Source organism: Drosophila tropicalis, unplaced genomic scaffold, assembly GCF_018151085.1.
Source record: "Drosophila tropicalis isolate 14030-0801.00 unplaced genomic scaffold, ASM1815108v1 contig_867, whole genome shotgun sequence".
NCBI lineage: Eukaryota > Metazoa > Arthropoda > Insecta > Diptera > Drosophilidae > Drosophila > Drosophila tropicalis.
The window spans coordinates 2160173-2187384 of NW_027173362.1; the positions used below are offsets into that span (position 1 = coordinate 2160173).

Sequence of the window (27212 nt, forward strand, 5' to 3'; positions counted from 1 at the left end):
TGAAATTTTACGAAATTAAAGGAAAACAAACAAAAAAAGAGAAACAGATATCACAATTTTGGTCAACAATTTTGTTTGCTTAACGAGAACGAAAAACGAAAGATTTTGTTTTGTTTGGATTTTGTTGTTGTTTCTTTTTTAACAATTGACATAATATAATATCATGTAATAATTATACATATTTAATTTTTATTTGTATTTTGTTTGTTTCTTAGCATTTTGTTGTTTTGTCCTACTATTTAAACGTTAACTGTTTTAACTATTGCTGTTATTTTCCTTGAGTGCGTCTTTAATTTAACTTCTCGTCGAAGTGATTCTCTGACAGTTCCTCTTCCATCGACAACAAGAAACAAGTGAGTCATAAAAGTATTGTCCCTTCCCCTCTAAGGTGGCACACAGATTCTACAGAAATGAACTATCTAAGGCTAGACAACTCTCAAAATGAAATTAAAAACATTTCATTCGACATTGTTAGATTTTGGACCATTAACTACCTGGTTTGATTGTGGAAATTTTGTTTATATTATAGAATTAAGAATTATTGCCATCAATTGATTGAGTTGGCATACTTTGCTGACTCACTGTTAATATATATATATGTGTTTGTCGATTGTGTTCACAAGATCCTGCAGTCGGTTTGAAGGGTGGGGAATGGTCGTTATTGAATGTGACAAAAGATAGAAGGTGATCCGTTTGCTTTTACATTCTAATTACATGGACAACACTTATGGACTATATATAGCTAGTACATATATATATATATATATATATATATATGTATATAGTAAGTTAAATTAAGTAAATAAACTATATAAATTATACTTATAGCTGAGAGAGGAAGGGAATAGATTAATATTTAGTGGATAAGTAAGTTTGGCATAGATTCAATATGTATATATATTCAATATTTTCTCCGTCGCTTTGAGCTTAGACATTTCGGTAGACTATTAGAAAACATTAGGGATTGAAATTGCTGATAACTATTTCACAATGCAATATATACTCAAGTGGCCATGAAAGGAAACAAGCTCAAAGTGAATTGTATTTCACATTGTCGGCTTTAGTATCAAGATTTAAATGAGTTCATTTTCGGCCACATTCTAAATATTAAATTTTTCACAAAATGAAAAACTAGAAACAATTGAAAATTATATCAGCAAATTCAGAGAAATAGGTACAAAGAATATGTTTAAGATATATATGTCTATATACTGCATCTATATATAGAATATGTACATACATATATATGTAGAAATGAGTATAAGAGAGAGAGAGAGAGAGAGAGAGTAAGAGACATGGGGCTATAATAATAATAATAATTATAAGGGTATAAAACTCTGTTTTATGTAGATTTTGGAGATTGGCATGTTTCGAACTATCAGTTTTATGAACTGATAACTTGATTGGCTACCATAATGAAGGAAGAGGATTGTGGTGACAATGGCGATCGTGATCATGATGTGGAGCGGGAACGGGCTACTGCTGGCTCTCTACGTGCTACGTCCGATTTGCAACCAGGCGAGCAACACTTGCAATGCCGGCTGTAGCAGGACCAAGTTTCAGATATCGGTATTCGTGATATTGATTCGTGTTAGAAACTCGCCTTGCGAATCGGCCACAGCGCGTATTATCTCCAACAATAGTTCACGTGATAGGCTGGCTATTTTTGGTAGCCTAGCCACTTTGGCAAAATCTTTGACAATCAATTTTAATGCATAATCTTTGATATCAAAGATTTTCGTTATATCCGATGCCTCCAATGTCTGTAAGACATTCTCATATGTGATATTATGCTCAAGTGAATACTTGCAAAATGCATGCAATCGATTATTTGAGAGTCCATAGAAGCAAGGTGCCTGAAATAGATATAAGGCATCTTGCGGTGGCATTTTCGTTTCACCATAATAAATGTAACGCAATAGAGAATGAAAGGCCTCCAGTGATGGTGAAATTTCGCCAATTTGTATCTGTAAGAAAATGAAGATGAAGCATAAGCACTCAGGATCAGTAAGGAACTGCAAAAGTGAATATGTAAGATCTCTCTGAAAACTGATCTCAGCATACTACTTATACTACTTGCAGATTAGGTAAATTTAATTTAATGCTTACGTTGACTGTATTATCTGGTGGCATAAACGAACGAAACATGCCCTGGAAGTAGGTACAGCGTGCTGATAATATAGATTTATGGGCAGGTATCACATGATCCTCTAAAATGAGGCTTATATCGCAAAAATCCTTGCCAGTTGTCTCGAGAAATGTGGATAAATCGATTTCCAAGGTGGTTCCTAAACAAAAGATACGCAAAACGAAATTAAAATGAATTAAATTCAAGTCAATCGCATTCAGCTAAAGAAAACTTACCTATATTGGATTCGTATGTGGTGTCCATTACCAGTTTGCTGGGATGCAAACGTTTACGTATAATTTCCACCAGCAATGGCTTATCCAAATCGCTAAATTCACTAGACATAACCACCTCAGTGAAATTCTCCTCTTTTATGATAAATTGCATGCAATGATCTTTGATAATTTTGATGCTAACGAAAGTTAAATATCATTATTGTACATGTATACTTGTGGGATAAGAGAAAATTAAAAGTATATAACTCACTTGCTGCGATCGGCATTGTATAGAGCCTCGAGAACATTAACCTTATTGATTTTATAATCCAAATATTGTATACAGCCGTGCGCCAGGCGCGGCATTGTGAATAGGCCAGCCAATTGATAGATATCGGTTATTAATATTATAATATTCTTACTATACGAATCCTCAAGATCAATGCGATCGGTATAAATATAATTGAGAATAATGTCAAAAGCCTCGGGCGAGGCATGAGCCAATCGAACCTCCAACATTGGTGCCCGTTCGCCGCCCACTCCGGTATTCAGCGCCTGCGCGTCCACCTGCCCCACACCATAGACTTTCTCCATTTGCTGTTGTCGAGCCTCGCGGGCGGCCAATATTTTGTTGCGCAAATATTTCGAACGGGCCGCCACAAAGGCAATGTGAGCCATAATCTTCACCTCCTGGCCACCGACCACAAACTGTATATCGCAGAATTGTTTCTCATGAAAGAATTTACCAAAATCATCGCGCAATGTACACTTGGGATAGCTGGAGAACTGAAAACGATAGGTATCCCCGCGACGCACACTATTGTCCACAGTGCCACCGAAAATATACATTGCATCGCCAATAACAGCCGATGCATGGAACACCCTGCCAGATGGCACATCTGAATTCTGTTCGGGCAATATTACGGACCAAACCTGAGAGTCCAGATCATAGCAATGCAAATCATTCGGCAATGTCGAGTCCGCAGAGCCACCGAATACATATAGGAACCGATCGTGATGAACCATTGTGTGGCCATAGCGACGTGAGGGTGGTGCCGATGTGGCACCTCTCAATACTGGTTCGTTTGAGATGCGACGCCAGGTGCGTGTTTTAAAATGAAATTCGAATAACGAATTCGTTATCTGTAAGCCACTCTGACCCGAGAACACGTACATGGCATCACGGGCAACGGCAACGGGGAAATTGCAGCAGGTAGGCGGGCGATCGCCTTGTTGTTCAACCTCCTCCCATTGATGATTTTCACCAGTTAAATTCAATGTCCACATATCATTGAGTCTTGCGTTGCCATCGTAGCCGGCATAAATCCACATTTTGTTATCATATACAGCTGCTCCATGGGCCGAACGAGGTACAGGTTGTCTGCGTAAACGACACGATATAGAAGAGTTAATATCAAAAACAATAGAAAATGGCAAAAGCTGATAATTAACCACAAAACACAATTCTCCGGGCGCATTTCGATTAAACTAGTTCCTCCTATCTTTTCGGAGTAAAATTAATAGAATAGTCTTTGATCACTTACTTTCCTGAGAATTTCCATTCCACCCACATAGCACTCTGAAATTTATATTCAAACAGATCATTCTTATTGGTCAAATTGGAATTGGAATGAATGTCGCCAGTGTAGCCGCCAAAGATGAACATCGAACTGCCAGCAACAACAGCCGAATGATGATATCTAGGCGCTGGCGGTGTTCCAGTGGCGCATGCTCGTCCCCACGATTTATCCTTGACGCCGAAGCGTATAAGATCGTTGAGCATATTTTTGCCATTATCACCGCCAAAAACAAACATTGCATCCTTGTAAGCCACAACGGTATGTTTGCTGCGTCTGCAAATAGAAAGAGAGGGAGAGTGAGAGAGAGAGAGAGAGAGAGTGAGAGAGGTTTTGTTATGTTGTTCGACAGAATTATGTTTATCCGATTGCTTTTGGAAGCAAACAATATACATACATATATAGTTGCCCGGATGAACGATCTGTATTTTTGAGTCTATTCGAATACGCGTCTGAGGAACTTATACTTGAACAGTTCTTTTTGTCCGGTGGCACTTATGTATATCAAGGCGGAAAGAATGTTAATGGTCATTGAACTTACTTGGCCCCAACAAATTCGGCACATTCCAGCATTCTCGTCCATTGATGTGTCGCTGTGTAGGAACTAAAGTCAACATTTAAGGCATTACAACTATAGCTGCCAGGTGAGACGGCCTTGCCATTGGCGCTGCCGTTGCCACTGCCGGTGGCACTACCACAGCTACCATTACTGGTGGAATCATAGGCCAAACTATTGCTACAATTACTGTTCGTGGAAGGGGGACCGCGCGTGCTGCGCATGGAGCTGGATGTGGACATTCTCAAATGATTCCGTATATGCTGAGCGTCCAGGCAGCCAGCCGATGAGGCACTTTTTCTAGCCTTTTGCCTTTTCAGTGACTTGGAATCGGAAACTACTATAGCCGGCTGTTGTTGATGGTAGGAGGATCCAATGGTGCCAGAGTTGCTGCTGCCACCGCTGGTAGCCACACAAGCTGGACAATAGATTGTATTTGCTGGTGTACTGCCACCGCTGCCGCTCCCACTGCCGCTGCTACTACCCACTGAGCCACTGGCACTTCCTGATCCTGTTCCCCCTCCACTCACGCCACCACCACCACTTCCACCAGCTCCTGCACCTGCACCTGCTCCAGCCGCTCCAACGCCTCCGCTAATGGATTTTAGCATTAAAGCATCACAGTTAAAAAATCTCCCTCGCTGGCTTATGATGTTGACCGAACGATCTTTTAGATTAATTGGGTGATAGTCTATAATTTTCACACTTGGCCGAATACTTAAAATATAAAGTAAAACAACAAAAATTTGTTTCCTTCCTCTCTTTGCTGTTGTTCTAGCTGAGGGCGTTCAGATTGTCATTATCCATAATGGATGGATAAAATCAGCCCCATATTAACGGATATACTGCCCCCCTATTAATAGGAAAATTGCCACTATTAGTGTGACCAACAAATTTGTTTACACCAGGTTTGAGTTCAACATATGCAAAAAAATACTTTTGAAGACTGATTAAAATTTCAAAAAAGAAATTTAGACGACATATATATTACAGGCCTATTTTTAAACCTTTGCTGACCATCTGTGACAAAAAATCACGAAAAATAAAATTTTATTATTCATAAATTCACGCATAAACGGATGCAAATGATATGTGCAGCCAGTGTTGCATAGCGCGCAAATGAGAAAAACATAAACAAAACGAGCGGTCACCGCTTGCAAATTATTATATTAGTGAAAATAAAGGGCAAAACAAAATATTAAAACAGTAAATAATGGCCAGCGGGTCTAGAACGACTATATTGCCTCAGTCTAAGGAAGCATTACTGAAATCCTACAATGCAAGACTCAAAGACGATGTACGCAGCATGTTGGAAAATTTTGAAGGTAAGCAAAGGACACAAAAAATTGCCCAAATTAAAAGTATGTGATTAAGAGATTTTTTGGTTTTGTTTTTAGAAATATTAAAACTGGCCCGCAAAGAGAGTCACAGCCAAATCTCAAGGACAACGCAATGTGAACAGGATGCCCTCGAAATGCAAGTGAGAGCAGCCAATATGGGTAATTGTTAATCTAATGGATACTTTATTCCGGTCTTAAATTGCAATCACAAACACCTTATCCGGTTTTTTAAGAATGCGATTGAGGCAACCAAAAACTTTATCATTGTAATTTTATTACTTCAACTTTACCATCTAATATGTTATGTGCCTCCTGTTTTGCAGTTAGAGCCGGAGAATCGTTGATGAAACTGGTGGCCGATCTCAAGCAATATTTAATACTAAATGATTTTCATTCGGTCAACGAGGCAATCACAAACAATTCTCAACTATTTCGAGCCACTCAAATCGAGTGTGATAAAAAATTGATGAAACTACGAGATGAAATGGCCATGGATCTATATGATCTGGAAGAGGAATATTATACTAGTATCTTTAAGTAGATAGAATATATGTATAAGTATGTGTATTTAATTGAGAAACAAATATTAAGTTGATTAATTTTGAGTGTACATCAGACATCCAATGGTTTGCAGTTTTATATGTGTGCGAGGCGTCTGGAGTTGATATTATTCCATTGAGCACGATGACATTGAAGCTGCATCCGGAAACAATTCATCATGCATATTGTCAACCAAGTCGCCAGTATAGAAGAGTACAGCTTTGGGTACAATTTGTGTACGCAGCAGATAACCCACCTCAAAGTCATTGCCCAAGACCAATTTAGTTTTCTCATCGGCCAGCGATAGATCCAATGCCTGAGGCGGTGAAAAGAAACGAAAGAATGATTCCCGAGGCATCACTTTGGGCACACATCTGGAACGTTTGCGCGAACGTTTATGCTCAACGGTTTGCAATGTTAAATTGGAACCATCGCGCCAATGAATGTTACAGCCCTCGCATCGAACTATTTCCGGTCCTTCGAACAAAAAAGGATATTCCTTGTCCGCCTCATGACGCAGATAATACTTTTTGGTTAGCATCAGCGAGGACATATGCAAGTATTCGTTCGGTTGAAATACAAAATTGATGGTATAGCTATCTGGCGAATAGGAAATACGAACATCCTGCAAATAACTGAGCAATGGCTCATCATGCTCCTGCACCAAATCCGAAATTAGAGGCACATTTCGGAATACGGTTAGCCAGAAGCGTGGTATGCCTCTCACATTTTCTGGTATTTGCGGCAAATGCTGAACCAAATGATGAAATTCCTCGGTGGCCTTGATCTCCTCAAGCACCTCATCGTTCTCTTCGTGCCAATAGCGTTCAATGACCGGCGGTTCCACAACCCCATCGACAATGTCGCGTCGAGCATCGAATAGCGCACTACTTTGGACATAGAAACGCTTCTCTAGCTCGTATACCTCACGAAAAAATTGCTCGGATATTTTTATCTGCTGCATTTGATTGTGTTTGAGTGCCATAATGCGATTATGCAGCGATTTGGGTAGATTATCCACCATATGCTGCAAAAAAGCCTTACGGCTTCTGGCCGGCATATCAGCTGGAGACATCACCAAATCGGACAGACCACTTGGACTTGGGCTTTGGCACCTTGCCTTGCTTTGCATCATGGCAACGCCGGATGCGGCAGAACCAATTTCCGATTTCACCGGCTTTACCGATTCCACTGTATACATTTTGATTAATTTTGCTCGTCTCCACGAAAAAATTTCATTAAAATTTTGTTTGTTCTGTTTTACAATACGAATTTTTCTTAATTTATTTTCTATCTGAAAGTAAAGTGAAAATGTAAATATCCAGAAAGGAAAAATTACAGCATTTTGATTTGCCCAAGATGGATCGGTCATGTTGATCGTGAAAACTTTATCTTTCATTCCGTAGCCTTAATTCCGTTCCGTTCCTGTAAACCGAACGATTTTCCTATTTGTTGCCTTTTCAACACTACCACAAATTTTCCGTTATTTCTGGGGTGTCTTCTTCCAATTTCATTTGTCATTATGAATATACGGAAACCTGATTAAAAATCACTTTAAATTATGGGTAAATACATAGTCAAAATGCTTTTTATTCATCGTTGACAATTCTATGCCTAATCAGCGTTCAGTATTCATTTGGTACGTGATTGACGGCTAACTGTGCCCGATAATCTTATCATAGGAGAACGATATTTGAATTTCTTTAATTTTTAAGTGGACTTTGGTCTATGGAAGAACAGAGAAGGTGGACTTGTACCTGGCATTATGTTGGCCTTATACAATCTACACTGATTTCATGATGCGGAACTTGAGGAATGTGGTCATAAATTAAAATTGAGGTAGGTCTTTATGATTTGAGGAGAATAATCTCCTTGATATATAGTGTGAGCTCTATGATCTAGTTCCTGGGTTTTTCTTTGTGTTGCCGAGGTTTTACGTCATGTGCACCTGCCAATGGTGACTTGCCGCTTGGTTATCGCTTTGCAAACACAGCTGAATCTAATCCCCTTTCGCCTTAGCCTAGTTAAGATTTACGGACGGGCTACCGATAAGTTAAGACCCGCCTATTGTCTATTGATTCAATAAATTTCAAGCAATAAAAAATAAATAAAAATAAATTGCAAGCGCATTGAGTGTGTACGAATATATTTATATTTATTGTTAAAAAATCCAAAATATTTTTCATGCCTAATCTTATCCAGCAATTGTATGTAGTTTATAGGTAGTCCTCCTCTCCCTCTGACTCTTTTACCCAAACAAAAGCCATGTCCACCCACATTAATAGCTAAAGTACAGCCACATGATAATTTATTTTTAATAATTTATATATGGGTAAATTAAGTTATTTTCTTGGAATTTTTATGACCCAACAAATGGGCTAGCCATTCGTTGGAGGTCCAACAAAATGTTCAACAAACACTTGATAGATAAAGCCAGTTTTGAAGGCTTATCTCAACTAAAACGTTGAAATCCAAAATAGTTTCAAGGAAATGCAAATTAAGATATGGCAAATCGACAATGATTATGTTGATTTTCTGTGTTATTTTGACGTTTTTATCAACGGACTTAAAATAAAAAATGTCATCGCAATGCCTTACAGTGTTGCACAATGCAAGAAAAGTCAAATTTTAAACGAAATAAATGATGATTATGGGTTTCTATGTTTTTATTTTACGGAATACATAAATTCACCTTAATCTTAATACAGACTTTTTAGTATAAAATAGCTTAGACACAAACAAAAAAAAAAAAATCAGCAGAATATATATCACACACTTTAGTTATTGTTTAGAAAATAAAGTCACCTTCATCTATATGCTCCATGTTACTCAAGCTCCGCTCATAGCGTTTGATGCGTTGATACCATTGAGGATCTTGGGCACCGATCTCCTCGGGTCTGCCCCCTTCGTGTCTGTACAGATATTCGGCATGTCCCTGACCATTAATGCCATTCACAGTGCACGAAACAAATTGATTGTGGACCTTTGATTCCCAATCACCACCGACATAACGTAGGGCGGAGTCCTCGACACGTATTTGCACCAGGTATGAGCGATCTGCGGTATCCACTAGGAAATTCTGATGCTTTGGCGGTATTCCCTTTTCACCATACGAATACAATTCGAAATTGGTGCTTGTTATGGGCTTGTAAATGCCTTCCGGTGTGCAGACGTAACCAACTTTAAGTGATGACAGAAAGAAGGATGGTTGACTGAGATTTCCAACAACCATGCTGGAGCCATCATCGAGGAATAGAGCAAAGTAGACATAACGATTGATTGAGCTGAGACAGCGTTCTGTACCAAAACTATGATCACGAAAACCATGTGAATTGAACTTTAGGTATCTATCTCCCAGCACTATGGAACCAGCCAATATGCCATTCTGTTCATAATGCATACGCTTCTCCACAATGTGTCCAACACTCTTTAGCATGCCATAGAAACTCTCGTTCCAGGCCTCGCGGGCAATCGAGTCGGCTATAAGCGATGAACTGAGATCCCTATTGTAGTCAAAGTGAGCCGAAGAACTAGTGAAACGCAAGTCCAGGCTCACCGAAACCAGAGCATCTTGTTCACGTCGTCGCAATGGTCCGTCGTATTTTAGACGCCATGAACGCATGGATTCCTCTGGATATATGTGAAAACCACCGCCACGGAACTCGGTGCCATCCTCGATGCCGTCATCTGTGGTAAAGTATACCATATCCGGCAGTTTGGGTAAACTGTAAAGGCCCTCCTGTGGCAGCCACAAATATAGGGCAGCTTTCAAAACACCGCGACGACGACGCTCTAGGGTGACCATTAGCTTCTCTCCTTTCGCATTGGCAGCCATGAAGCTAACCACATCATAGCTTTTCGGATCATTTGTCAGCGGTTGGGGACAATCCATTTTTGCCAAATGCTCAGGTGAACTAAGTATCTCTTCATTTCGTCGATAGATACGATAACGCAAACGTTTCAATAGCAACAAGGCAATGCCAAATTTCACTCGATAAAAGAGACCCCTACGCGGATATTTGCCAAAGATCAATGGAGGTTTGCGGCTCAGAATAAGTATGGCCAGGCTAAGGAAGGCCGCGAATATGCCTATGCCTAAGCAAATGCCGGTTAATATAAACATTTTGTTTTCTATTTATTATTTCAGCGCTTCGTTCTCAATGGCAACGTTTACGTGACTGATTTACTTAACAATTGGGTAAGCCAATGCATTCGTTTTGATATCTATCATTGCCGATTGGCGATTTGTTTCTGGTGTTGTTGTCATTTGCCAATGATAAGCCAATTAGCCTTCTTATCAGTCTCAGTCTTATTTTACTCCACTTCAATCCATTCAACAAATATGTACCTAATAAAACATTGTTATATTTTTTTCGATATGTGTCTTTGTGTGTTGAGGTTAATTAATGCTTCGGTTGTAAATCTGAATCAAAGCTACAGGTTGCAGGTGGTGGTTTATTATATGACTATTCATTAACACAAACGATGATGGATATGTCCAATAGACCGAATGTTATATACACTACTCAAGTAGATATATCTTCTTCATAATACTTACTTAAAAGTTTGTCTCAAAAACCATCATTCATTTTCAAATCTTAACCCAGTTGTCGGTCATTAAACTGACATTAAGTTAATATATTATGTATTACAGAAAATAGATACTTGAGGAGTAAAACAAGTTCTTAAATAAAAAAAATACCTTTCGGAAACTACACGAAAATGGAATTTCCATTAACTTTGTGAATCTTACTATCGAAAGCCTTTCAAAAAGGAAAACAAAAAAAAACAATTAAAAGAGTCTTTAAAAATCAGGACCGTATTAAAATCAAGTTTTAAAATTCTTTTATAAACATCGAAACAACATTTTTATTTTTTGATATTTTTTTATTCAAATAGAACAAACATTTGAACAACATATATTAAAATTTAAAATGCATGGAATTCTTTAATTGCAACATATATTTATATATCTGATAAAATTATTTGAATAACATTTTCCAACACTGGTCTGTGCCCGCTTTCCCCCATTGTTAAGCAACACTGCAAATAACTTTTCAAACTTTCAAATTGCGCTTGCGCTAAAAAAACTTAATCAATAAAAACATAAAATTTAGTGCGTAAGGAGCATGAAGCAGCAGCAGGAGCAGCACCAAAAAGAACAACAACAATCAAATCGAAGCTAAAATCCAAGTCGCATAACTCCAACTGAAATAACTCCCTTTCCCACAACATTGCAAACACAAAAATCTATAGATATAAATATATAGATAGATATATCAATACTATCCACATCAACAATATGTACAAAACGATACGTCACGGTGAGAATAGCCTGCAGTACACAATATTGCCGCAAAACGATGATTTTCGCATCGAAGGCAAGCTAACTGGATCAGCAGCTGCCTGCTCCTCGTCGTCATCATCGTCTTCGGCAGCTGCGACGGGCAAATCATCAAAGCGCGGCTCAGCAGGTGCATTACCACGACGTCGTCGTTCGTTCTTTGCCTATTTGGGTTTGATTTTTGTGTGTACCGTTATTATTGGAGCAGTGCTAATACCGTTTCTGGTATCTGCTGAGTGTTTGCCCAATCCCAAGGAATGGTTCCTCAAAACAAAGGCAGCCCTAACACAGCGCAGTCCACACACGGCCACAGTCCAAGGTGGCAGCGGTGGTCAAATCCAAACGAATCCAAATGAAGTGACACCATCTCCATTGTTGTCGGTGGTATCCGACAGCATGTTGGTTAAAAATGTGGGAAAATCTGTGCAAATAGTCAATCGAAATGGTGTTGAACAATTTGTTTTAAAGTTAAATAAAAATTTAACAATGCAAAGCACTGACACCACCGCTAGCACCATTACTACAACAGCAAGTACTTCGTCCAGCACTACGACTACCACCACCAGCAGCACCACCACAACAACAACAACAACTCCACTTCCAGCCATTCAGCAGGAGTCTTCAATCATGGGAATGACACCAGCAACAACAACAGCAGTACCAAGACAACAACAACAACAGCGTTTACAGCCAATCTCAACCATTACCACGCGCATTATACAAGTACCCTTATTAAAATCGGCAGCTAAGAAGCCCATTATGCCACCTGTTTTAGCCAAAACCCAGAGCTTGGCCATTCAAAATGCAACGCGATCACCGTTTGAATTTGATCCCTCTCAAAATAAGAGTAATGCAGCTTGGATTAAAACCCATTGGGCTTACATAGATCCGTCGACATATTTCCAATGGACGGTGAGTATCCAAACCACCCACCCACCCACCTTCCTGCATCTACACATACATTGCGTGTTTCTATATAGTGAATTCCTGTACTATAGCTATATTTTTTGTTTCTTTCGTTTTATATAGGGCTACAAGGCCGAGGATAGCGTGCTGCTGCCCGCTTTACTTGGTTTTGCACTCATTGGCATGATTTTAATTATAACCGTCTGCCTTGTGGCACGCAATAAACGCACCATTGTATCCTCGGTCCGCAATCGGAATCGTAATGTGAGTAGTAACCAGAAACACACATGAAACAAACTCGTATATAGGAACAACAGCAAAAAAATAGGCAGAGGCAAAACTGCATTTAATTAGCATGTTAAGTTCTTAGAGGTGGTTTGTCCCCGGTCATGCGGAGGGAGGCAGTGCAGAGTAACTCATATAACCTTGCACCACTTTTCTGAAATTGCACCGTGAGTGGCAACTTGATAATCGTACTTGTAATTAATAGGTAATGCTCTGAGTTGGGGAATTATAACTGCCAGTCTATGAAGTGCTCTATCTACTGTCTTCTATTTGTCTGTACACTCTTATTCGTCTTTTCAAATTTTGTAACGGTTCTCTAGTGAACCAACAGTTGTTCCACACAGCAGCCCTGGCAGCATCTTTAAGATAATTTTTACCTTTTTGCTGTAGCCCTGCAAAAAAAAAAAAAAAAAACTTTCTCTGTTATTGTCCACATCATTACACGTCACAGTTGGCATTCACGAAAGCTGACGAGATAGCTACCTGCTCGGCTGAACTTGTCCGCCCTCCGACCTCCCCCTCGTGAAACGACAACACCATCAAAACATAATCAAGTTTGCCAGGGACTTAAAACAAAGACTTTGCTTTGTTTTTTTTTTTTTTTTTTTTGAGAACCATTAGAAAACATAATATTAAGTTCAATCAATTTTGAAAATACAGTTTTAGCCTTTAAGTAGGTATACATATGAACTATACAATTTTATTACAAAAAAGATCTTCCCTTTAGATAGAAACAAAAACCGGGAATAACCCGGTTATTATTAATAAATAAATTGCGTATCTTAAGAAGTGTACAAAACAGTTAAATCGGTTCTTAAGTGCACATTACAGTGGCAATACAACAGAAAACCATACGAAAAAGTGTTCACAGTGAAATTTTGATGAAAATAATATAAAAATATCAATTTAAATTTGCATTATCTTCGAAAATCGTGCTTTTTTTTTAAACATTCAGTGAATTAAATTTTTAAAAATGGTGAACCAGTGCGAACTAGTGACATAAATTTCAGCTGCAGTTCAGCCCTGGTATATGAAATCTGTTAACTGCAGTCTCAAATGCGAGTCTGTTACATGTCTAACATTTGAAGGTCTGTTATATTTTTTTAAAAGAAAAAAAACTAACACGGTTGGCGGCGGTTGTGTTTTTCATATAATCGTTGTGCCGCGTTGTTCGTGGTTCCTAAACACCTAAAGAAGGAGAAGACGGACGACGGCGAGACCCGGACCCGCTCACCAAAAAAAAAATTGAAATAAAACAAAACGAAAAAATTGTTAAAGCTGGAGCGGAACGGATTCAGCTAACACCTACAACAACAACAAGAGCAAAGGCGGGGAAAGAAACCGACAATCCTGTAAGCAGCCCAACAACAACAAAACTTTTGCTTGCGTGTCTGTTAAGAGATATGTTTGTGTGTGTGAAAGAGAACGAGAGATAAAGAGAGAGCAAGCGAGCGCGTGTTGCTATGCATATGTGTGAATATGCTCTCTCGTTCGCTCTCTTTCTCTCTCACGGTGTATAGGTTTGTTTGTGTGTGACAGTGTGCGTGTGTGTGTGTGTGTGTGGTGCCAACAAGGCAAAAGAAAAACTAAAGGGAAAACTGTTTAACTTAACTCCAAAACTAACAACAACATTTTTGCAGTGTCCTTGGATTTTGCCAACCCATCAGTCAGTCAGTCAGCCATCCATCCATCCATCCACGTAATCCAACCAATCCATTCATCAATATGGCCATCAAACCGGGTCTGGGGCGGAAGACAAGCCAAAAGAATCCACCCATCCTAAGTCATGAGTTTGTGATACAAAATCATGCCGATATTATCTCCTGTGTGGCCATGGTCTTTGTCGTCGGACTGATGAATGAATCGACAGCGGCTTTTGCCAGTGCGTTCATCTCCCTGCATCATAATGTTAGCGGCGGTGAGGATCCAACTAGGGAGCAGCCGTATGGCAAGGCCTATACCTATATAGCTGGCATTAAGGATTATTGTTCGATATTTTTCTATACGCTCACCTGCATTATAATGCATGCGATAATTCAGGAATTCGTCTTGGATAAGATAAGCAAAAAATTGCATTTATCGAAATTTAAATTGTCCAGATTCAATGAATCTGGTCAATTGGTAACATTCTATTTGATATCCTTCCTCTGGGGCTCCCACGTGGCCCTTAAAGAAGGCTATCTTGGTCAAGTGTCACTCCTGTGGGAAGGCTTCCCCCAATCATGCGATGAGTTTCTTGCATAAATTCTACTTTATCATCCAACTGTCATACTATTTGCATATGCTGCCGGAACTGTACTTCCAAAAGATCAAATCGAAGGAGGAGCAACAGCCTAAGATAATACATTCCATTAGTGGCTTTACACTGATCGTTTTGGCCTATTCGCTTAGCTTCCAGAGATTGGCATTGGTATTGCTGACACTTCACTATTTCAGTGAGTTGCTGTCTCATGTCTTCCAACTGATCGGTGTGTTCGATCGCGAGGAGCGTTTGTCTAAATTGAGAGTGGTAAACAGTTTGTGCTTCTTCCTGGTACGTTTTGCCACTTCCGTAATTGGCGTTCTGACGCTCTACTACGGCATTGGCGGAGTACGGTCTCTTTTGGCCTTGGTCGGCCTGATAGCTCTGCAGGGTTATTTGGTCTACTCATTCATAACCGAGCAACTGAGGGCCAAGCGTGAAGCGAAAAAGGAGGCCAAACGGGAGGCTAAACTGTTGAGTTCTTCAGCTGCCAGTCAAAATCAGAAATCCAAATCCTCCTCATCGAAATCTTCCCTAAAGGACAAAGCGAAACGTAAAAAGGAAAGCGATTTACCTGAAGCGGATCAGTCCCAGACACCGAGTCCTTCCAAACAGAAGATCAAATAATAATGATGAGGTGGCCAAAACGGGTATAAACACCTCGATCAACCGAAACACACACACACACACACACAAAATGAAAGCAACAAAATCTTCTTCCGCTCACACACACACACACATACACAAATATACACCACAACAAAACAAAAAGAAATGGAAACTCTGAATTTGCATTAACAATTGTTTTATATTGAAATTATCTTTTTTTATCTGTTAACTTAGTTTATGCGTGATAATCTCTTTTCTTCTCTCTCTCTCTACTTTTATTTATCTATCACTTTTATTTTTTTTATCCATCGCTTTTTGTTTTTATTTTTATTTTTTCTTGTTTTCTTCATTTTAAGTCTACCATTTTTTTTTTGTATTTTTGAAACGTTTTCCAACTCTTTGTGTGGTTTTTTTACGTCCTATTTGCATGTAAAACTATTTTTTATAAAAAAAGCAAAACAAAAATGAAAATGTAAAAAAAAAAAACGAAAACAAAATAAAATGATAAAGAAATGTAATAATTGTAACAAAACAAAAATGAAATAAAAAAAAAAAAATTTGCTAAATATATAAATATATATTTTGTATAAGAGAAATGAAATGAAAAAAATGAATTGCTTGTGGTTTTCTTTTTCCTGGTGTGGGGGGGTGGGGGGATCAAAAACACAAATTCCTCTGAATGATATACATATGCCTCCATATATTTAGACGCTATGTAGTATTTAGACTAATTGCTATATAAAGTGACTAAACGGATACAGTATCTGTAGCTAACAACATTCGATCGATCAATATGTTGATTTTGAATTTCTAATCTTATTTCCAAACAGGATATTGAGGAGCAGGGAGCCGAGGATAATGCCACACTGTTAACAACAACCAATCTGTCCGACGATGATTAATTTAATTAATATTTCATTAAGCAAAATTATGTACAATGATGAAAACAAAGCAACAAAAATCCGAGCTAATTTTTAATTTTTGAAAGCTTTTTGAAGTGTGTTTTTTTTTTTTGTTTTTTTATGATTAAACGTATTGAAAGGACGATGCGAGTTTAAAAACAAAAACCCCCATATTTATGTACTTATATTCTAAATATAAAGAAAAGTAAAGCTAAAGCCGAAATTAATTTCGAAATACTTTCATTGTTATGTTACTCAAAAACACAAAAAACAAAAAAAGACTGTTTCTTCACAAAAAATTTTATAAATTTTCTGTTATCTTTTTTTTTTTTTGAGTGCCCGCGAAATTTTGTCTGAGTGTGCGTATGTGTGTGTGTGTGTGTGTGAAAGAGAAAAAAAACATATTTAATGTATGTAAATCTATTATTGAAAACAATCTAGCTATATATGTATGTACATACATGCATTGATGAACAGATATCGAATCCACAGACTTATAATTTCAATATTTTTACCGAAAATTTGCAAAAATTATTTGGTTTTCAAACTTTGCCACGACTCTTGGGATCTTGAGATTCGGAATGTGAAATCTGTTCCATACTTAAGCTAGACTTTTCGATATTATATATATAATTTTTAGCACAAATATATAAGCCGATTTCTACATAAGCTTAAAATGCATTTAAAACTGTGTGGATGGAGAAAAGCCAACGCAAGTTTTGCACAGCTTTTTGCCAATGCACCACCAAAAGAAATAAAAAAACAACAACAATATACATATATATGTAAAGAAAAATCATTTGAAAATCGATTTTTGACAAAATACTTAAATAATGGCATGGAAAGAAGTTTAAGTTATTATTAGAGTCGGACATAAAGGCAGAGTATCATAGTAAACAAAAAAAAAAAAAAAGGAATAATAATATATATACTCTAACTCTCTCCCCCTATATATACAGATAAATGTATCTCTCTCTCTATAAATATATAGTTATATATACATATATCTGTATTCTCAGTATATATAAATCCATACATATATGCCTATATAAACTGTGTATAACTGTGAAGCCATTGACAAAAAAAAAAAAAAACAAAACAGAAAAAAAAATGAATTATAAGTATTTGAGATGATCTGTATTTTTGTAAGCATATAATATTTAAAAAGAAGAAAAAGGCTAGGATGATGATTATGTAGTGGAAGAAGAAGAACAACAACAAGCTGATAAGGAGGAATGAACTTACTATGTACCGTAATTTTGCGAGCTGTTTAAACAAAAATAAGTATTAATTTGCTCAAAATCAATATAAATATATATACACACATGATATATGTATGTATATTAGACACTAAAAACAAACAAAAAAAAAAAAAAAACGCTATATACAAATAGAAAAAAACTCAGCTTGATCCAAGGTATATATACCTCCTATATATATAGAAAAAGTATTGCAAATATATATATATTTTTTTTGTGTGTTTTTATTTTTTAAGTTAAGTTCAAATCAGAGACAGATCTAAAAATGTAAACCAGAGAAAAAGTTGCCCCCAAAAGTATGCAAAATGTAGTATGCTTATTGCATACTTTAGAAGGCAAAAATTGATCAGTTCCCATCCTCTAGATCCTGTCAGTTCAATCCTCCATATGCATATGTGTAAACAATATTGATATTTATATAGGTTTATAAGGGATTGTTGTGGTTGATTGAGAATTGGCATTTCGTGAATTCAGTTCGTAAATAACAGAATACAAACAACTATTTTGGGAAACTTCCTGGAATAAGATCTTCTTCTACGTCGTTTTCTCAATATTTCTAGTCTACCAAATTGATCGGCGGATTCCAATTTCATAGCTGAAATCACAATAGGTATATTCTCAAAGGTCTCCAGGTCTGAAATCGATCGACAATTCCACTTCCCGTACAACTATATATTCTATAAATGTTTAAAATTAAGTTAAGAAAAAAAAAAAAAAAATTATAAGGTTAAGGAAATCTACAAAAAAATATTAAGTCCATTAAGCATTAAAAGACACACACGTAAAGACATAAAATGAGGGGTTCTACATGGGAACCCGAATCTGTGGCATATATAATTATATATACATACAAGAAAAGGAATAACACACACACACTATATTGAATGTTTTTTGCTTGTTAAAGTGAATAATAAAGAAAACAAAAACAAAGAAATGTATTCAATTTATGTAGATCTATTTCTAAATTGGGTTTATTCATGTATTCTTTGACTGCTGCTGCTCTTGCATCAGTTTATCGTGTTTGTTTTGCTGAGATGACATACGGTTATGGACGAATGTTTGAAAATTTTGCTCTTCCAAATCCGTTTTGCCATCATCTTCCATGTCCTCAGTATCGTTCTGTTCCACATTTTGTGGCACTAATCCTGGCGCCATAAGGAATACACTGTTATCGCTTTGATTTGGCGTTGGATCTTTAAGATCCAAACCCAATTGAATTGCAGAGCCAGCTTCATCCGTTTTGTTAGCTGGCAGTTGCTGCTGTTCGGCTAAACGCTCTTTTCGCATCTTCTCATAGACTGGTCTATAATCCTTGTCATATTCCACAACCAAATTGAGTAAATGTTTAATGAGCTGAGCAAAGCCCACTCCGGTTTTAGCGGAAACGCCACAGGTGGTTAGATTCTCATAGAATGTGTCCAGTGTGAGAGACATGGTACGTGTTAGATTGTTGACAAAACTTTGCTCCTGTTCCAATGCATCTTGATATGCCTCAAAGTCGGTCATCCACTCTTGGACAAAACTGCAATCCTTAAGGTCAATCTAAAAAAAAAAAACAAAAAAGAATCGTGATAGAAAAGAATCTTTGAGATGATCTAGGAATCTCACCTTATTGAGAGCGACAAGGAAAGGCAATCGCGTCTTATACAATATGGAACAGGCGTAGAGCATATTGGACATGAATGTGGTGGGACACGCCGATCTAACCACGTCCATTACATAGACAATTATCGTTGGAAACATGGTGGCTAATCCTTCGGTGATAATGTTACCCGATGCCGACCAAGTGAATACCTCAATCTGTCCAGGTGTGTCAATAATACACCATTTGTGTCCACGTTCACCAGCTCGTCGCACTAGCTCAGCAAATTTGGCCATTTTGGTTGTGAACATGTTCAATGCGGTGACAATTCCGCCATTAGGGCCCAATTGATATTGCTTCATTACCTCTTTGTAGTTGACTGTGTCGCGAATGTCAATGTGGGCTGCATAGGGCACCTCTCGGCAGGCGGGATCCAGGTTAACCACATACGGATTGAAGCCCCCTTGGCTCGAATGCTCGATCAGGCTGCGGGTGAAGGTAGTTTTGCCGGAGCCGGCCATTCCGAGGATTATAATGCAAACAGGAGCATCGCGTATGCCTTCGGTGATTGACAATCCTTCTAAATTGATATCAACGGCGGATGTTGATGCTTTGGCACTTTCTGCCATGGCTCTAATCCGTTCTTTCAAGAGTTGTTGAAATAAGTTTTGTTTTGGTCGGCAAACGTGTGCGCGAAACAAATCATTTTATCTCTGGTCACACTTTTATCTTAAAAAAGGCTATAAATTTACAATCAAAAGTTTTGGGATAATGTATTATTAAATATAAATAATTAGAAATGTTATTTTTTATGATCTAAAACGAAATAATGTAAACATCATTAAAAATTTGGTTGATCATTATAAATAAATTTACAATTTGGCACTTCTTGACCAATATAAGCTGTTATCTACACGGTTTCTACATCCATCTTAGTATATCTACATGTGATGCAGCCCTAGCTAATTGGGACTTCAAAATTCAAAATAAACAAAATTTAAACCAGGAATGGAAACTCGCTTGGAAGTCCGTTTAAAAGAGCCCAATCCTTTATTTACGCAATGGCTTCAGCGCTGGCTCGAACAAGCCGAGAAACATGATCAAAAATCGCAATATAAGCTCCGTCAAGCTTTGGAGGCATTAAAAACGTATCCATTGCCACTCTACAGCGGGCGGGAATGTGCTATATTGCGAGGCTTTGGTAAAACTCTATGCCAGATGATAGACAATGAGATTGCCAAGCAGCAAGAGAGTCAAGTAAGTCAAGTGGATCAGGCACAGGACTATCAACAGGAAGTCGCAAAAGTAGTCAAAGAGGTGCAGAAGAAACAGCAGCAGCAGAAAAAACCAAAGGAAAAGAAGTTAACTAAGAAGCAGCGTGAGGAGCTGGAGGCTCTGGAAGAGCGGACTCGTCTGGTGGAGATGCCTAGGGGTAGTTTTAGTGTTAAACTGTTGGTTGATATCCAAGAAACCAGTGGCAAGAACAAAAAGGTCTTAGATCAAACCAGATCGTATTTGGAATCGTTGCAAGTGCAGCACGAAGTGCGTCGTCTAACAGTAGGAGATTTCCTTTGGCTGGCCCATGATTCGCAGGGCAATGAACTTGTCCTGCCCTATATTGTAGAACGCAAACGAATGGATGATTTGGCTTCCAGTATTCGTGATGGACGATTTCATGAGCAAAAGCATCGTCTGAAACAGTGCGGCATACCCAATCTGATCTATTTAATCGAAGATTATGGCCAAAATGAGCATTTGGGTTTACCCATGGACAGTCTAAAGCAAGCCTGGACAAATGCCAAAATTCAAAATAATATACAAATCATAAGAACCGAAAATCACTATAGATCCATGTTATATTTGTCCAATCTAACGAAACACTTAACCCAACTGTTTGCCTCCAAAGAGCTTTACAGTGTGTTGGAGAAGAATTGTGGCCAATTCAATCCCATCAACGATGGACGTGTGGGACTATTGAAATTTCGTTCCCTCTACGAGGATTCATCGCGTAGTGCCAGCCTTACCGTCCGTGAGGTGTTCCTGCAGCAGTTGTTGCAGTTGCATTCACTTTCCCTGGAGCGTGCCTTGGCCATTGTCGAGTTGTATCCAACGCCTCGTCTACTGATCGATGCCTTTGAGGAAACACAAGATCCAAATCTATTGGCCACCATTCCATGTGGTCCATTATCACGTCCATTGGGTGCAAAATTGAGCAAATTATTGTATGAGTTTTATTTTAGTGATTTTTAATTTGGGACATATCTAAAATTTTATATACATATTTATAAGGAGATATACATACATACATATATAGGTATAGTATATAGATATATATATAGTAAATTGATTTATAATATACACACATAAGATTAATCAGCAATACTCTTTTTTTAAAATGTCGATCATTTCGATGTTGTTAGTGTTGTTGTTAGTGAAATGAACTTTAAATATTACGAAAATGCCGAATGGCCAAATCGACGGGCAGATCAAAATCAAATTTGGTTAGGGCATCAATAGACCGCAGGGAATCACGGAAGCCAGTGCGTGCCACATAACTGCTGGAGTTGTAATATATATCGATCAACTCATTGCAACTGAGTATCAAATTTAGCCATTCCACCAATAGATGAGAGCTGTGTGTATGTGTGTAGGTTTAATTTAATAATTGTGAATTTTCCTTTTATTAATTGCAGATACTCACTTAAGACCCGCACATACAAATGCCTTGAAATGTGCATTGTAGCTGCGTTTATAGGGACGATGCATTGTCAGGATCATACCAACGGCACTCAGAAGACTCTGTTTGGCTGTCACTGCCTGAGCATCGACAATGTCCAATTGGAAGCTCTGTGATAGTTTACGCGCCGGTGTATTATTATATTCATCGCCGTTCTTCAAGTGATAATACTCCAATATCAGTTCCCAGGCATGCATTGGTCTGCCCAGACCGAGAAATTGCTGCTGATCGGATGACGATAATGCTGATCCACCTAACGACGAAGATGATGATGATGATGCTAATGGAGTTACACGATGCTGTAGTATACTTGGATGGAGGCAACGCATGAATGGCACCATCAAACTGGAAGCTGCCGATTCGGCTGGTATCCTTAAGCCATGCTGGATCAATTGCTGCAATGTGCGGGCGAAATTCTTACGCACCACCGTAGTCAATTCACGGCCAATGGTGGCTATCGAATCACCGCGCATATGCACAATACGACGACCCAATGATTTGTCCTTGGTCCAATCGAATTGATCATAGTGATTGGCCTCTTCATCAGAGTCGGAGGAGACAGTGCCTGGGGAATAGGGTGTCAGTTCGTGGCCACTGATGTTGGCGGCCACAGCGCGTCTGCAACGCGGTGGAATTGTGGTTAGAGCTCCTGTCTGGGATGTTATGGGGCAGCCCGATGAACTGGAAGCTTGTTGCTGCTGCTGCTGCTGTTGCTGGCGTAAAGCCCTCTTAATGTTGGCCAACTTTTCGCGATCACAACTGAGCGTGGCTGCTAGAGCGGCAACTTCTTGAATATCCACCTCCAACTGCGCACGAAGGTCACTGAAAACAAGTAGGAATTGCTATTAGGAGTCTTTCAATCTCTGAAGAGATCTCTACTCACCCCCAATGGTTGCCCTTGTGGGTCTTTTTCAGTGAGTTCTGTTGAAAGTCATCCTGCCGCTTGGCGAAATGTGTGCTGGCAAACATTTGCATAAGGAGCGAAGCCTTGTCCAATAATCCGTGAGCCTTGCTATTAAGGCTCTCCCTGGCCTCCGAGTTGCTGATTGCTGCCGTGGCCGATGTTGTTGTCGCCGCTGCTGTTATGGTTGTTGCAGTGCTGCCAGCGTTGGTGGCGGTTAATCTAGAGCCACCTGCTGGCTTTTGGATCTGTTGGGATCTCGCCGTCTGTTTGGCCGCATAGCTATTGTAGGCTCCAGTCAGTAGCTTCAATTTATCGCTACCCGCTGCATCGCATTGCAGGAAGGCAATGAAACGTTCCAGATCGGTTATTTGTGTCTTCAGTTGGGCCACCAGTTGCTCCTTCATCTTCAGCGGTCCGACAAATTCACCAATGGCATTATCTACCTGATGCCTCAACTGTTCGGTACTTAACGAAGGCAAATCCTGTTGCTCTACCTGAAGATTCAGCTTCGAGCGCAACTCGTCGAGTATGAACTTTTGCTTTTCTAGTAGTATCTGTTGGGGCAAAATACCCGGAGCTCCAGCTTCATAGGCCAACTGTTCGAGTTCAGTTAGCTGGGATTTTAATTGTTCAATCAACTGGCCATCCGGCGGTGGAGGTGGTGATGTTGGTGTCCTCGCTGTGGATCCATCCGTTCCCACCGTTTCATCATCATTGAACTCCAGTCCGCCATTCTTGTTCGATTCATCTTCTCTGTTGGTTTGTCCTGCCGCCGCCGCCTCTGGAATGCCCTGAAATGCAAAATCCTCCAGATCGCGCAATAGCTGATCACGTTCGTCTGTGGGCGCTTCGACAATCTGACGAACTCTCAACTGGACATGGGCAAAATGTGATGTGAGGGCCAATAGAGAGCTGGTCAAGAGCTCCTGTTCATCCTCAATGCCACGCAAACGAGCCAATTCACTGGCATTTTCCGTTAATGAATCAACGTTGGCTATTGTTGCTCCTGTGGATGTTGTTGTTGTCACCAATAATTCCTTGTCATTCAGGACATTGGTCTCCAGCTCACAGTCGACTCCCGAACTGGCGCTATTCGCGTCATCGTAATTGGCACCCAATGGGGACCAGCGTTCCTCTGGATATGCCTGACTATCGACACTTTCAGCGTCGCAGCTGCTCGCCGTGGGATGACCTTCTGCCAGTTTCAGCTGCTCCCTTTCCGTTTCCTCGTCCATTTCCATATGGAAGAATTATGTACCTAACTAACGAACTAACTGACTGGTTTTTAGTCCAAGGTTTTGAGACTCTCTCCTTGTTTCCTTGCTCACCTGAATTGGCCTTACTGCCTGGTCAATGGTGAAAAATCAATCACTCAGCCAGCTGGCGTAGTTCTTCACGGGGTTGTTACATACATACATACACTCATATGTGTGCCACGTTGGTTATATTGGTTCGATTAGCTCTGGCTTGACCTGATGAGATGTTGAGCGCTCAGCGACAGCCTCTGACACACTGACTTTGCGAGAGAGAATTGAGAGAAAAAGGAATCGAAACAGTTGTTTGGCTAAGCCAGGAGCTTTTTCATTCATGATGCGACATGGTTGTCCAAAAAGTTTTTCCTCTAAGGGTTGCTTGGAGCTTTGGAATACAACTTTTTACCCCTTAGGGGTAGGTATTTGGAAAAGCACTGTTCAAAGTCCAAAGCTTAAAGCTAACAAGTTTTGGAAGGACTTTTGAAAAGCTACCAAAGTGACATAAATACCAGGAGATATATGATCTTGAAAAAACACAGTGCCGGATCAAGTCAGCGCGGCGCCTGTAGCGATTCTTGTTTTACCTAATCAAACTAAAGATAAGTAAATTATTTGAATATATACATAATTGTTAAACTTCCAGGTTATCTTAAGATTTTAAACTGATATTTTATATACTGAATACCTTTTGGGACGATTTCTGATAGAAATCGTAGTTTATTTGTTATACCCTTGCAAAAAGGGTATATCAATTTTGGTCAAAAGTGTGCAACGCATAGAAAGTAGCATCTCCGACCATATAAATTCTATTCAATTCTATTCTTGATAAGACGAGACGAGTTGAAACAGGCTATATGATATATGTAGCTCCCATAGGAACGATCGGTCGAAACCAGTGACTTTTGTCAATAACTTCGTTATTTGGCCTGCTAAGATTGTAGGCCGTCCATTAGACCTTTTAGATAAAACGTTTTCCACTTTGGCGGCTATATGTAAGAAAAGATTTACAAAATGCACTTGCAAGGGTATACAAACTTCGGCGCGGTCGAAGTTAGCCCCGGCCCTCTGGTTATAAATACTATTGACCATAATGTTAGTTTTTTGAGGACTTAAGGCAAATGACAAAAAGCTTGTACATGAAACCAAAATATGAAATTTAAGATAGGAATTTTATAAATCTATTAATACTCCGTAGAGTTATAGATTTGCAAAGTTAATATATTTTTGAGAATTTTTCATTATAACTGACAGAATGACAGTTTGGTAAAATGAGGAACTTTGTTTTTAGGCTGTTTAGATAAGAACAAATAATTGCTTTGCTTCTTTTCAATATTTTTTGGGCTAAAATACATATGTATGTTGAAAAAGCCAAAGTAGTTCAAAAACTTTCATTATTTAATGCTATCAGTATTCAATTAAAATGTGCTCCTAAAAGGGGTAAATATGCTGAGGGTTTCACTGCTCAGGAGGAAAAAGCAACAAATAGAATAGGATTTTCATGAGAAATGGGAAAGTAATGAATCTAAATAGACATCAAAAGATCCTTAATATAGATACACGTTGGTAGCTTGGGTCGAAATTCACAGGGTTTGAGTCAAAATTAATATTAAAACTCAACAATGATGAGAAGTGCTCATACAGAACTTGTCCCAAAATGTGTCCCAAGAAGCGTTTCCTTACTGCATCCCAAAAAAAGGCAAAGGGGAAAAGCATTCGTCATATGACCTACATTCTCGAGTAACTTGTATTCCCCTTCGCTTCAGTTTCGTTGGAGTGAAATGCCATTGAGTGGGATGATAAGGTGATGAGAGAGATAAGCCAGTGACTCCCGTGACGATGCGGTATTCGAAATCTTATCACTTTGACTGATAAGCTAAAGTCAAGAGATTGCAATACCCTTACCCAATGACGGTCATTTTGGGGTCAAGTTGGAGAGCGAGAGGGAGAGAGAAGAAACACGTCTTGTAGCTTATATACAATTATATTTATTAAAACACAAACACACAGATAAAACAAACAAAAAAAAAAAAAAGGAAAAAAATACAAATTGATTCAATCTGCTGTCTATTTGGGTGTAAAATTATGTTTGCCACCATCGATGGGGAATAGTGCTCCGGTGGTGAAACTAGCCTTGGAGCTGGCCAAAAATGCCACAGCTTCAGCCACTTCAAAGACATCGCCAACTCGGCCCATGGGATGTGAATTGATGGCACGCTGCAGTGTCGCCTGATATTCATCACCAACAATGCCCACAGCGGAATGGATGTTGGTCACCACGAATCCTGGATTGACCGAATTGACCCTCACACCCTTGGGTGCCATCTCGAGAGCAACGATTTTTGTAAACTGATCTAGAGCGGCCTTAGAGACGCCATAACTGAGGGCACCGGCAAATGGACGCAATCCAGCGCAGCTGCTTACATTGACCACAGCTCCCTTGGTCTTCAATAGATGAGGTATGGTTGCCTTTGTCAGCAGAATAACTCCACGCACATTTGTATTGAGGACAGCGTCGAATGTCTCAATGTCCAATGTTTCTAGACCGCCAACACCCAAAATGCCGGCATTGTTAACCAAGACATCGATGCGGCCAAATTTATCAAGGGTTTTCTTAACAATCACATCGGCATCCTTGGTCACATCGGCTGTCACAATTTGTACCTTGATGCCGGAAAATTTCTCCACCAAAGTCTTTTGAGTGGCCTCCAAATTGGCCACATTGCGACCCACCAATGACAATTGGGCACCTTCACGTGCCAATACCTGGGCAATGGCTGCTCCAATACCGCTGCTGGCTCCAGTCACAATAACCACCTTGCCGCTGAGACTCATC

The 27212-nt window shown here is 39.1% G+C and overlaps 10 protein-coding genes across 11 annotated transcripts; 4 read left to right on the plus strand and 6 right to left on the minus strand.

The window, feature by feature from the left end:
• Positions 1 to 217: 217 nt before the first annotated feature.
• Positions 218 to 5269, minus strand: Lztr1 (Leucine zipper like transcription regulator 1). The gene is made up of 6 exons (XM_068298567.1): positions 4462 to 5269; positions 3888 to 4196; positions 2615 to 3724; positions 2365 to 2540; positions 2110 to 2288; positions 218 to 1967 (listed from the first exon to the last, which is right to left on the minus strand). The coding sequence occupies exons 1-6, from the start codon at positions 5085 to 5087 to the stop codon at positions 1560 to 1562; spliced, it is 2808 nt and encodes a 935-aa protein (XP_068154668.1). The 5' UTR covers positions 5088 to 5269; the 3' UTR covers positions 218 to 1559.
• Positions 5270 to 5564: 295 nt separating this feature from the next.
• MED22 (Mediator complex subunit 22) lies at positions 5565 to 6433 on the plus strand. The gene is made up of 3 exons (XM_068298519.1): positions 5565 to 5801; positions 5874 to 5975; positions 6140 to 6433. Exons 1-3 carry the CDS (start codon positions 5690 to 5692, stop codon positions 6355 to 6357), a joined length of 432 nt encoding a protein of 143 aa, XP_068154620.1. The 5' UTR covers positions 5565 to 5689; the 3' UTR covers positions 6358 to 6433.
• On the minus strand, positions 6348 to 7599 carry LOC137583469 (nucleosome assembly protein 1-like 1-A). Its single transcript, XM_068298517.1, has one exon. The coding sequence runs from the start codon at positions 7555 to 7557 to the stop codon at positions 6484 to 6486; it is 1074 nt and encodes a 357-aa protein (XP_068154618.1). The 5' UTR covers positions 7558 to 7599; the 3' UTR covers positions 6348 to 6483.
• Positions 7600 to 8998: 1399 nt separating this feature from the next.
• Positions 8999 to 10544, minus strand: LOC137583487 (uncharacterized). The gene has a single exon (XM_068298535.1). The coding sequence runs from the start codon at positions 10477 to 10479 to the stop codon at positions 9145 to 9147; it is 1335 nt and encodes a 444-aa protein (XP_068154636.1). The 5' UTR covers positions 10480 to 10544; the 3' UTR covers positions 8999 to 9144.
• A 902-nt stretch (positions 10545 to 11446) lies between these two features.
• Positions 11447 to 18775, plus strand: LOC137583587 (putative uncharacterized protein DDB_G0268590). Its single transcript, XM_068298672.1, has 3 exons — positions 11447 to 12612; positions 12730 to 12870; positions 16573 to 18775. Exons 1-3 carry the CDS (start codon positions 11659 to 11661, stop codon positions 16642 to 16644), a joined length of 1167 nt encoding a protein of 388 aa, XP_068154773.1. The 5' UTR covers positions 11447 to 11658; the 3' UTR covers positions 16645 to 18775.
• On the plus strand, positions 13988 to 15950 carry TRAM (translocating chain-associated membrane protein 1). The gene is given in 3 exon segments (XM_068298326.1): positions 13988 to 14243; positions 14532 to 15105; positions 15107 to 15950. Coding segments are annotated over 2 exon segments (1143 nt in total). The 5' UTR covers positions 13988 to 14243; positions 14532 to 14616; the 3' UTR covers positions 15761 to 15950.
• Positions 18776 to 18846: 71 nt separating the features above from the next.
• Positions 18847 to 20187, minus strand: LOC137583585 (GPN-loop GTPase 1). The gene is made up of 2 exons (XM_068298671.1): positions 19512 to 20187; positions 18847 to 19445 (listed from the first exon to the last, which is right to left on the minus strand). The coding sequence occupies exons 1-2, from the start codon at positions 20112 to 20114 to the stop codon at positions 18879 to 18881; spliced, it is 1170 nt and encodes a 389-aa protein (XP_068154772.1). The 5' UTR covers positions 20115 to 20187; the 3' UTR covers positions 18847 to 18878.
• A 277-nt stretch (positions 20188 to 20464) lies between these two features.
• Positions 20465 to 21831, plus strand: mus81 (mus81 structure-specific endonuclease subunit). Its single transcript, XM_068298694.1, has one exon. The coding sequence runs from the start codon at positions 20494 to 20496 to the stop codon at positions 21733 to 21735; it is 1242 nt and encodes a 413-aa protein (XP_068154795.1). The 5' UTR covers positions 20465 to 20493; the 3' UTR covers positions 21736 to 21831.
• Positions 21711 to 24621, minus strand: LOC137583606 (RUN domain-containing protein 1). 2 transcript variants are annotated; one of them, XM_068298692.1, is made up of 4 exons: positions 24455 to 24621; positions 23106 to 24396; positions 22187 to 23044; positions 21711 to 22118 (listed from the first exon to the last, which is right to left on the minus strand). In XM_068298692.1, exons 2-4 carry the CDS (start codon positions 24365 to 24367, stop codon positions 21929 to 21931), a joined length of 2310 nt encoding a protein of 769 aa, XP_068154793.1. In that variant the 5' UTR covers positions 24368 to 24396; positions 24455 to 24621; the 3' UTR covers positions 21711 to 21928. The 2 variants fall into 2 exon arrangements, with proteins under 2 accessions (XP_068154793.1, XP_068154794.1); XM_068298693.1 differs by having other exon boundaries at positions 23106 to 24400.
• A 1720-nt stretch (positions 24622 to 26341) lies between these two features.
• LOC137583410 (3-oxoacyl-[acyl-carrier-protein] reductase FabG) lies at positions 26342 to 27212 on the minus strand. The gene has a single exon (XM_068298425.1). It carries the CDS (start codon positions 27209 to 27211, stop codon positions 26444 to 26446), a length of 768 nt encoding a protein of 255 aa, XP_068154526.1. The 5' UTR covers position 27212; the 3' UTR covers positions 26342 to 26443.

Bases quoted from the DNA above. Each gene is read 5' to 3' on its own strand.
- LOC137583587 (XM_068298672.1), top strand. From the start codon at position 11,659: ATGTACAAAACGATACGTCACGGTGAGAATAGCCTGCAGTACACAATA. The intron at 12,613-12,729 runs GTGAGTATCCAA...CGTTTTATATAG, and splicing joins CGACATATTTCCAATGGACG to GGCTACAAGGCCGAGGATAG. The intron at 12,871-16,572 runs GTGAGTAGTAAC...ATTTCCAAACAG, and splicing joins TCCGCAATCGGAATCGTAAT to GATATTGAGGAGCAGGGAGC.
- mus81 (XM_068298694.1), top strand. From the start codon at position 20,494: ATGGAAACTCGCTTGGAAGTCCGTTTAAAAGAGCCCAATCCTTTATTT.
- LOC137583469 (XM_068298517.1), bottom strand. From the start codon at position 7,557: ATGTATACAGTGGAATCGGTAAAGCCGGTGAAATCGGAAATTGGTTCT.
- Lztr1 (XM_068298567.1), bottom strand. From the start codon at position 5,087: ATGCTAAAATCCATTAGCGGAGGCGTTGGAGCGGCTGGAGCAGGTGCA. The intron at 3,725-3,887 runs GTAAGTGATCAA...TCGTTTACGCAG, and splicing joins GAATGGAAATTCTCAGGAAA to ACAACCTGTACCTCGTTCGG. The intron at 1,968-2,109 runs GTAAGCATTAAA...ATTTTCTTACAG, and splicing joins CACCAGATAATACAGTCAAC to ATACAAATTGGCGAAATTTC.
- LOC137583585 (XM_068298671.1), bottom strand. From the start codon at position 20,114: ATGGCAGAAAGTGCCAAAGCATCAACATCCGCCGTTGATATCAATTTA. The intron at 19,446-19,511 runs GTGAGATTCCTA...TTTTTTTTTTAG, and splicing joins TCCTTGTCGCTCTCAATAAG to ATTGACCTTAAGGATTGCAG.
- LOC137583410 (XM_068298425.1), bottom strand. From the start codon at position 27,211: ATGAGTCTCAGCGGCAAGGTGGTTATTGTGACTGGAGCCAGCAGCGGT.
- LOC137583487 (XM_068298535.1), bottom strand. From the start codon at position 10,479: ATGTTTATATTAACCGGCATTTGCTTAGGCATAGGCATATTCGCGGCC.
- LOC137583606 (XM_068298692.1), bottom strand. From the start codon at position 24,367: ATGGAAATGGACGAGGAAACGGAAAGGGAGCAGCTGAAACTGGCAGAA. The intron at 23,045-23,105 runs GTGAGTAGAGAT...ACTTGTTTTCAG, and splicing joins CACAAGGGCAACCATTGGGG to TGACCTTCGTGCGCAGTTGG. The intron at 22,119-22,186 runs GTGAGTATCTGC...ACATACACACAG, and splicing joins TTTGTATGTGCGGGTCTTAA to CTCTCATCTATTGGTGGAAT.
- MED22 (XM_068298519.1), top strand. From the start codon at position 5,690: ATGGCCAGCGGGTCTAGAACGACTATATTGCCTCAGTCTAAGGAAGCA. The intron at 5,802-5,873 runs GTAAGCAAAGGA...TTTTGTTTTTAG, and splicing joins CATGTTGGAAAATTTTGAAG to AAATATTAAAACTGGCCCGC. The intron at 5,976-6,139 runs GTAATTGTTAAT...CCTGTTTTGCAG, and splicing joins AGTGAGAGCAGCCAATATGG to TTAGAGCCGGAGAATCGTTG.